The sequence below is a fragment of the Montipora foliosa genome, unplaced genomic scaffold, assembly GCF_036669935.1.
Source record: "Montipora foliosa isolate CH-2021 unplaced genomic scaffold, ASM3666993v2 scaffold_446, whole genome shotgun sequence".
Classification (NCBI taxonomy): domain Eukaryota; kingdom Metazoa; phylum Cnidaria; class Anthozoa; order Scleractinia; family Acroporidae; genus Montipora; species Montipora foliosa.
The window spans coordinates 45001-55000 of NW_027179752.1; the positions used below are offsets into that span (position 1 = coordinate 45001).

General features: G+C 40.3%; 1 protein-coding gene and 1 pseudogene across 1 annotated transcript in view; both read left to right on the forward strand.

The window, feature by feature from the left end:
- Positions 1–5242, forward strand: part of LOC137989203 (toll-like receptor 6) — a 6972-nt gene extending 1730 nt beyond the window's left edge. The window contains exons 2-4 of the mRNA XM_068835053.1: positions 2231–2290; positions 3592–3744; positions 3911–5242. Coding sequence (XP_068691154.1) covers positions 2231–2290; positions 3592–3744; positions 3911–4149 — 452 coding nt within the window. The 3' untranslated portion in view covers positions 4150–5242. The remainder of the gene's footprint in view (positions 1–2230; positions 2291–3591; positions 3745–3910) is intronic.
- Positions 5243–6737: 1495 nt separating this feature from the next.
- The window catches only part of LOC137989192 (bile salt hydrolase/transferase-like), an 11980-nt pseudogene continuing 8717 nt past the window's right edge, over positions 6738–10000 (forward strand).

Consider the following 10000-nt stretch of genomic DNA (forward strand, 5'->3'; position numbering starts at 1 on the left):
CGACGGTATTACGTTTTTCCCGCCAAAATGACGCCGGGTTTTAGTTGTGCTATGAGAAAATCTCGTACTCGTAGTTGTTCTCGTCCTAGGATCTAAATCTCTCTATTGTGTGCATGTGGCCGGTCAAATCCGTTTTCAGGTTGAATCCGTTTTTACCTATAGGTTAAATTCGTGATCCTTATTTTACATATTGCAGGTTGAACATGCATTCTACCTACAATCTTGGACAAAAAGGGTTGAGAAAATTTCTCAGCAGGGGTTACTTTACGTACTACGCCCTCAATATCACTCTCTAGCAGCCACCCCCTCCCCCCCTACAACCAATGTTGATAAGCCCAGGTTTGACATGCTTTGTTTTTTCTAGCAACATTGATCAGGGGGTGGGGGAGGGGGGCATTTTTGAACAAAAACGAGAGCGAGATCGTCATAGTTGTGATTGCTGTTAGTCCAAAACCATAATTTTCTCAACAATTTTGTCCAAGATTGTAGTTTAAAGCTCCCTACCCCCTCCCCCCCTTCAAAGGATTGGAAACACTTATACCTTCCCTCAAGCTCTTCCTTACGCATCTCAACACATCTTCTTGATCAAAAAATCACTTTTTTCTTCATGTTTTGAAATTGTGATTGCTTAACACTTGACTGGCAAAATTTGACCTTTGATTTTTACCCAAAGGCTGTTAACTCTGAGTGTAAGTTTTGGATTTCACGGTCCGACTTTACTCACGTTTAAAACTGACCGGTTGGACCTCAGAGGGTTGGATCTAGGGAAATTTGACGTCATTGAGTCACTTATGCATGTATGCAAACATGAATTTAAAAGTTTCAAAGCCCGAAACATTCGTGCTGCAGATTAATTCATCCGTGTACACACGCATTGCATTTTTAAACTAGGGTCTTTGACGTCATTTTCTCCTCGATCCAGCCCTGTTAAGACTTTATAGTTAGTAATGGCGGAAAATTCCAGTGAAAATAAGCAGGTTTCTTTTTTAAATCAAGGATGGGTCACTTACTGTTTTGTTAACATAGCCTTGAAATCAAATAATTTTTATAATAAGTCAAGTGATATCTACGTATATAATAACTAAAACTAATCCTAACCTAACTCTAATTTTTCTCAGGCTTAATTTAGGCTCCAAAAAATTTTCTTCAATCCATCTGAGTGTGCGTGCATTCAACCTAGGTAAAATGGGGATCACCAATTTAACCTATAGCTTAAAACGGATTCAACCTGAGAACGGGTTTTACCGGCAACATACATACTTGTTTACGTCAGTCACTACACGAAGACATTCACTTTTGTATCCTTCACAATTTAAAATGTAGTGACCGATGCTTGAGCACAAAGAGAGGAGCGGCTCTTTGCTTGCTACGTATGAGTACTTCCCTTCCTCTCCACCGAACCGAGCGGCCAAAAATGGGCTTCACGAAAAACTGTCGGCTCACGTTGTCCTAAAAACCTGGAATTTGATTATTTCACGTTGTTGTTTTATAGACTACGGCAAAAAGTGCACTGAAATGCGTGCTGCTCGTGCAGCACGATCACATTTTTTCTTAACCAATGTTATTCTTGCTTTGCGACGTTGTCGTTGCTAATTAAGCAAAAGAGGACCTCTTCCGTGTTTCCATAGCCTCATCTAAACATGGGGGGGAGTTGGGAGAATTCTCGACAGTTATGCAAACCCTGGACTACGTCTCGGGCTTGCATATCCGTCTCGAATTCTCCCAACTCTCCCTCTCGTTTTTAGTCAGTCACTATACGAAGACATTCACTTTTGTATCCTTCACAATTTAAAATGTAGTGACAGATGCTTGAGCACAAAGAGAGGAGCGGCTCTCCGCTTGCTACGTATGATTACTTTCCTTCCTGTCAACTGAACTGAGTGGCCAAACTGAATGGGCTTCACGAAAAACTGAAGGAGAAATTTAACGATAAATTCTTGTCTTCAAGCGGGAAACCATTGCACATCTTTTTTTATTTTATTTTATTTCTTTATTATTATTATTATTATTATTATTATTATTATTATTATTATTATTATTATTATTATTATTATTATTATTATTTTAAATTAATTAATTTACATCACTGATTTACATTACTTACATATAAAGCATATAAATACATGATTACATTGCTACTATACAGTAATTACTTAACAATACAGATCTTTAATACAGAGTAGCCAAACATTGCACATCTTTCTGACTTAAACATTTTGTTTGATTCCAGATGTTTCATCCACAAATGAAGTCATTACCACTTCTGCTTCAAATTCCAAGCCATCGGAAGGTGGGTGGCTAAACTTCTATGAAGTTAACAACAACAACAACAATAGCAATAGCACTGTAGGGTGGTTTAGCAAGGACAACGGGAACGTCTGCTCAACTACTGTCACTTCAAAATACTTAGTTAGGGCTATTGTAAGTACTTCGCAATTATTCCATCTTGTTCAAGGTGAACAAGATGGAATGGATAGGGCGAACTATGCGAGTATAACTAAATTTATAGGAATGGCTCTAAAGCCGTGAAGATAAAAAGTAAACGATTTCCTGTTGTCTGCTCACGTTGTCCTCAAAACCTGGAATTTGATTATTTCACGTTGTTTTGTAGACTACGGCAAAAAATGCACTAAAATGCGTGCTGCACGTGCAGCACGATATTTTTTCTTAACCAATGATACTCTTGCTTTGTGGCGTTGTCGTTGCTAATTAAACAAAAGAGGGCCTTTTCCGTGTTTCCATAGCCTCATCTAAACAAGAGGGGGTTGCGAGAATTCTCGACTACGTCTCAAGCTTGCATAACTGTCAAATTCTCCCAACTCGCCCTCTCGTGTTTAGATGAGGCTATGGAAACACGAAAAAAGGTCCTGTATTGCTTTTATAAAATACCTCTCAAAGATAATTCCACAAATGTAGGAAAATGCTGGTTTTTTTTTCTTCTAGATGGAAACAGATTTTCTTGATAACGCTCATATTTCCTACCAGTCAATCAAAACGCGCGTCTGACAACACAACCAATCAAAATTTGTGTGATGTCACGGCTGTGTTTCCGTACTCTCATCTAAACACAGCATTGACCAATGAGAGTGCCCTTACTAGTGAATAGTGTAAATAGTGCTCCCGGCGACATTTGAAATTCCGACGACATTTTAAAAAAATAAAGTAGTTTTTGGTTCGCTTCCTATTCAACTTGTGTGATATTTATCTCAGTGTCGGTAAAACTGGTACACATCCACCACTATGTGATTTGCTGTCTAGATTAAGACGAGTAGGTGTTACTCAATTAATATTTAATATTGTTTCGTCCATGAAATTTCAGAAAGGCGCCATTAAAGCAATAATACTAAAAAATAAATGAAACTATATGTTGCTTCTTAATTAAAAGCGAGATGAGAGGCAGAGCAATCACTTTTGTATTTTATGTAATTATAACTTTAGAAAAAAAAAACAACAACAACGAAATGTTGCACGTACTGACTAGGTGTTGACTTCAGACAATCAACGTTATTTTCCAAAACAAAAATCGTTTAATGGTTCAGAATAATGAATCTTTTCTACAAAAAGTGACGAGATCTGTGTCATTTTTTCAAGTTGAGAGGACATTCAATGCTGCCCAAGCTACGTGGTCAGATAAATGGATCCCAGTTACAGTGGTGATCTCAGTGGTTGGTGGAGTCTTTGTTCTTGTATTCCTGGCCGTTACTTGGCGCATCAAGAAAAAGCGGGCATACAAAGGCGTTAAACGTAAGTTCCGAATGGTTGCCTCAGAGATCGAAAGACTTTCATCATTTTTACGTATTTGCTCCTTAATTTTGCGCAACGCGATTGTCGCTGAGCCGAAAGGCTCGACATTTTGTTGTCTGTCAATGCTCTCCTAATAAACAGTTAAGTTTATTTCTTTTTTATGCAGGTTGTGCGGAAGAGGGAGTCGAAGACGATAATCTGTTTATCAGCTGCAGCTCAAAAGATTTTAGCTGGGTGTCTGAAAATCTGATCTCTCTCCTTGAAAAGCACTCCATTCCTTACATCATTCACATCCGCGACTTTGAGTTGGGAAGGCCTATCGTCCAAAATATGGCAGACAGCGTTTACAACAGCCGTCAAGTGGTTATTGTTTTGTCAAACAACTACCTTGCCAGCAATTTTTGACGGGAAGAGCTGCACATGGCCTTACAGAGGGGGGTAGACACGGGATATTCCGCCTTAGTGCTTGTGTCTATCGACAAGCTGAAGAAAAAGCAACTGCCAAATTCTTTGAGAAATAAGACTTTGCTGGATTTTGAGAGGCACAAGAAGCAAGATTGGGAGAAGAAATTGCTTAACATTGTACATATGCCTGGGAGGAAAACTGCTAATATTTAGAGACACACAGCTTCCCTGCCCAAAATTCTTGAAGAACATAAATGGTTGAATGAAGAAAGGGATGCCAAGAAAGCCGGGATGGATTCAATTACTTTTGAGGCCATCCCTTTTCCCCTGTGGTGACATTAGTCATTGAAAGCCTTTCCGAACTCACCAATTCCAAAAAACCTAAATTGAAAGCGAGCTTTATCAACAAAGTATTTTCTGTAGCTACTGTCCCTTTGTGGAAGTGTAGGGGTTGATATGTTAGTCAGTGCGGCCGGGTTTACCTTTCTAGTGAGCGTTCACCCAGTCGTCATCGACGTTTTAGAGAGGCGGGGGATCTCTTTCTTTGTCCAACATTCAGTCTTCTCCTTCAAAAATTTATGGGGGCAAACATTTTGCGAAGAAATGTAGAACTGAAGTCTAGATTAGGGAAAATTGTAGGTATATTACATAGTTTTTGGTCTCTATCATTTAAAATTTCAAGTAAAGATTTTCTTGAACTTGCTATTGTTGAGTCCGCAAGAGCTAACCATAGTTATAAACTTTATGTTAAAGCGGAAAAAAGTGAACTGTTACAAATACTCCTTTTTAATTGACATAGTTAATTTATGGAATGGTCTACCAAAGAAGATTGTTGAAGCTGACAGTTTTTAAGTATTCAAATCTAAGCTAAAATAACATTTGAATTTTAAGCATAATGTTTCTTTTTAATCTTTAAACTTTTACATAGATCTAAACTTATTTGCTCTGTTGTTTAGGGAGTTTTATAAAGGGCTGATCTCTCGACTTCCTTTTTAAGATGTACTTTATCTAACCTGTACGTTTTTGTTTTAGCAATAATTTTTGTTACATAGTTTGATATTTGCATCTTAAATAAAGTGTTATTCGCTTTGGCGCGAACGGTTTCAGGATATGACAACCGAGCTCTGATTGGGCAGATAAAGGCCTGGGGCCGGTTGCTCGAAGCCTGGTTAGCGCTATCCGTTGGTTAAGAGGTATCAAAACCTATTGGTTTCCATGGTTTTTAATGCCGGTTAGCGCTAACTGTGCTTCGAACAACCCGGGCCAGTAGTTCCGTGTGGGGAGGAGCGTTGAGTGACCACACAAAGAACGGCTGAAGGTGAAACTAACATGATACAGGCCATACATATATTAATGGCCAAGTCATGGATTAAGTGGGTTGACATTTCAATATTTAGTGATTGTATGATTAGCCCTGTTAAGTAAAAGAGAGAATACATGCTCTATTATCATCAGAAGTAGAAGTAAGAAGCATGATGTTGCAAATTAGCATAACTTTAAGAAACAACTGGTTGGGCAGCAGTTGAAATTCCACCATGAATAAAACATAAAGGGTGTCCAGGAAAGAGACAATACCATACCAATCTATTGAAACCGGTACCAGAAGCAACAAGACTTAATACAAGCGTGGCTTCTATGTAACAACGTATTAGAGACCGCCTGAAACTTGTTCAAGTTAATGATAAAACAGTGGAGGTGATACCGTATAAGCTGACATTGCGATACATTTTGAAAAAAAGAGGATGTGGGAGAAAATCCTGTCAAACTCCCCTCTAAGTTCGAATTTTGTAGTCGAACTTAGCAAGTGCTCTGGTATCCAAAAAGAAAATTTAGGGTAACCACGCATTTTTCAGACTGAGATAATGAAGCATCAATTTGGAAAATAACGCCATACATAGCTTTGAAGCCTGCATAGCAAGAGTTGGTTCCATGATCCGACCAACACACAGCAGGATGACCTCTTGTGTATGCAAATCTACGGAAAGCCATGAGAAAAGCGTCTGTTGTTCACTTAAAGCTGGTCACTAACCGAACAACAGACGCTTTTCTTATGGCTTTCCGTAGATTTGCGTGCACAAGAGGTCATCCTGCTGTGTGTTGGTCGGATCATGGAACCAACTTTGTCGGAGCTCAGGATTACTTAAAAGAAATTTGCAAAGAAGAGAATATTACGAGAATCCAGGATACAGTAGCTGAAGAGTTCAACTGCCAATTTCGTTGGGAATGGAATATCCCCAAAGCAAGCCACATGAATGGTGTTGTTGAAAGCTTAATAAAGTCAGTCCGCCAAGCAATGGACGCGAGTTTCAGACAACAAAGTCTAACAGAAAAACAATGGCGAACTTGCCTTGCTGAAGTAACCTATACGATTAACAGCCGTCCTTTGTACCCTAGTTCACATGCCATTTGGGAGAATCCACCAATAACTCCAACGATGTAATCATCGGACCTCACGCTGCAATCCCCGTACCAAACCCGGAAGAGAGAGTTAACCCAAGGCATTTAGCGCGAGCAACCCAACAAAGAGTTCAAAGTTTTTTGGAATCATGCTTAAAGTACTTTGATCCAACACTCCTTCCACGAAATAAATGGTACAGGCCGAGAACAAATCTTCAACCAGGAGACTTGGTGCTAGAACTGGAAGCAACGCCAAGACGAAAATGGAAGATGGCGTTAGTGCAGGAAGTGTACGTGGGAACAGACGGGCTAGTTAGAAAGGCAAAGATAAAGAATGCATTTGGAACTTACGAAAGACCAATTCATAAACTATGTCTAATAGCGACCAAGCAAGAACTAGAGAATAAAACGTAAACATTGCTTCGATCTGAAGATCTCCACACCATGGGGGAGTGATTTGCACTATCAGAACAAACAAACCCATTCAAAAGGACCTGAAGCAACAAAGAAGAATAGAAGTCGCTAATGAGCAACTTTTTCATGCGCTTTCACAACCGTTTCATCTTCAGGAATTCCGCTCTCGATGATTTAATCATCGTCAGGCCAAGATCCCCACGGCTTTGTAAAGTTAGAAAGACAGAGTCGCTCATGCATTTACTATGCAAATACGGTCTCAACATTCAAGGCTTTGTTAGAGGGAGATCTGGTTTTTAACTCGGGAACTCCAAACTCGGGAACTGACAAAAGCTACCAAATACCTTCACGATCAGCAGATTGCGGAGGCTGTAGACAGGGAACAAAGCGATCTTCACGTAACAGTGACAATCTCATTAGGATCAATTGTTCAAATGGCGTTCCTTTTTTGAATGGAAATCGAAATCAGTCTTTGTTGTTATGCTCCTTGAACACTCGTTCTGTAAGAAACAATACCGCTGATGTTTTTGATTATGCTTATGAATGCAAGGCTGATTTGCTCATGTTTACAGAAGGTTGGTTGAGGGAAGGTGACGAGGCGGTGAGGACGGAACTTTGTCCGGATGGCTATAAGTTCATGGGTCAAAACAGGATCGGACGTTGCGGAGGTGGGACCGGAATAATATATCGTGATTCGCGCGTAGTTATTATTTATCGTCCTCCCTATTTGGAAGGCCACAGTTCCAACTTTCTGCTCAGAGTTTGCTAATTACATGGAATCCATTCTTCTGTCCAAGGAACAGCTTGTAATTATAGGGGACATGAATATTCATGTAGATGATGCAAGCGATGCGGATGCGTGTAATTTCTTGGATTTATTGGAATCACTGGGGTTACAGCAGCATGTCAGAGGACCAACACATATTCATGGACATACTTTGGACCTTGTTGTTACACGCCTAACTGAGAATATTATTTTAGACACGCCTAAGGCTGACCACTATCTGTCTGATCATGCTGCTATTCCATGTTAGCTAACGTCATCTAAGCCACTTATTACCGTCAAGGAGGTGAAGTACCGTAGGACCAAGTCTGTGGATATCTCTGGCCTTTCGCGTGATTTGTGGGAATCATCGTTATGTAGGGATGTTCTTTCCAATTCTCATCCAGACATCCTCAGCGCTTGCGACCTGGATTCCCTTGTCTATAATTATGACACCACTTTGTCTGGCGTTATCGATCACATGCGCCGCTTAAAATGAAGATCATTGTATCGAGGCCTACTGTACCCTGGTACAATGAAGACATACAAAAAAAAAAACACGTCACGTGACGCATCTCCTTAATGAGGCTAGGCGCAAGTTTTTCACGGACTTTGTTGAGGATAATAGTAGTGACAAGGGGAGGTTATTTCGTGCCACCAGGACGCTGCTTGGAAAGAACGATAGCGCACTGGCATTTCCTGATTATGATGATGTGTTTACTCGTGAAAGATATAGCGCGATTTTTGTGCGGAAGATACTACGGATACGTGACCAAATAGATTCCACCGTTATCGCGGATATGGATACTGTCCCGGGTGACCCTATAGTCAGTGATGCAAAGATACTGTCTGAGTTCAAGCCCCTCTCTGAGGCTGACATTTTGGCACTTATTCGGAAGTCATCGAAGAAAACGTGTAATCTAGACCCTATGCCTTCTAAACTTGTAGTAGAATCAATTGATCATCTGTTACCTGTTATTGTCAGGGTGGCTTAGTGGTTATCTATCGGGCCTCCCACCACTGCGAGCCGGGGTTCAATTCTGGCCTTGGCCAGCATGTGGGCTGAGTTTCAGTCGATCTCAACCTGACTCGAGGGTTTTTCTCCGGGTACTCCGGGTTTCCTCCCTCATCAAAATCGACTCACAGCTAATTGACATCTTGCTGTGGTGCTGTGCTCTGACATCAAACATGGACTGTATAGTGGCAGCCAGAGGCGCCTTTGTATGCTTTCATCCCGATGTCGTGAGCCGCGCCCTTCGCAATTCAGTCCTCGACTGCAAGTAAGGGTGATTAGCACTAGCAATATTCATTGCTAAGATGATCAATTCGTCGCTACTTGAGGGATACTTTCCGAAGGCATGGAAGGAAGCCCTTATTGATCCTCGCTACAAAAACGCTGGAGTTTATGACTTCACTAATCTTCTCCAGTTAGTAATCTGTAGTATATGTCGAAATTGGCAGAGCGTGCAGTATTTGACCAGGTACATGCACACCTTTCTGAACATGACCTCTACCCCTTGTTGCAATCTGCGTATAGACGAGGTCACAGCACAGAAACAGCCTTACTTAAGATATATAATGATTTATTAATGGCAATGAATCGTCAAGAAGTTGTTCTGCTTGTGTTGTTTGATTTTTGCGCTGCTTTTGATACGTTGGAACATTTTGTGTTACTATCTCGGCTAAGCGCAAGTTTTGGGATCCAATGAGCTAAAATTAGCTTATTACAGGCCATAAGCTAATTTTTGCTCATAATGTACATCACTGGAAGTCAGTGTAGCTCTTTGTAGGTCATTGTAGTAGGTAATTCTAGGCCATTGTAGCTTATTATAGGTCATTGTAGATCATTGTAGGTCATCACTTGTTTTAGTAACTACGGTTTCTTTTTGTAAGTCTCCACTTACACTTTGGACGTCCACCATCTCAAGTTTTACAGAAATGGAATTAAATCTTTATAAAATATATAGATTTATTTGCAACATTGATTGGAGGGAGGAGGAGGGGTACGTTATTAACAGCCTTGATGCGCTTCACTTGCTGTTCAAGCGAAGTGTTACAACTATTTATGACCGAGATTGTCTGGGTGTTGAATGACGCAATTCAGATAACAAAAAGCGCCATAACCAATGTATTCTGTAACGTTCGCTTTCATGGGACTTTCGTTATGAAAATATGTCGAAGCATGTTTAGCTACTTATAAAATTGATAGAAAGAGTTGACTTGTTGCTAAAAGGGAAAGATATCTTGTAGATTTACGAGCGAAAAGCTGCACAAGCG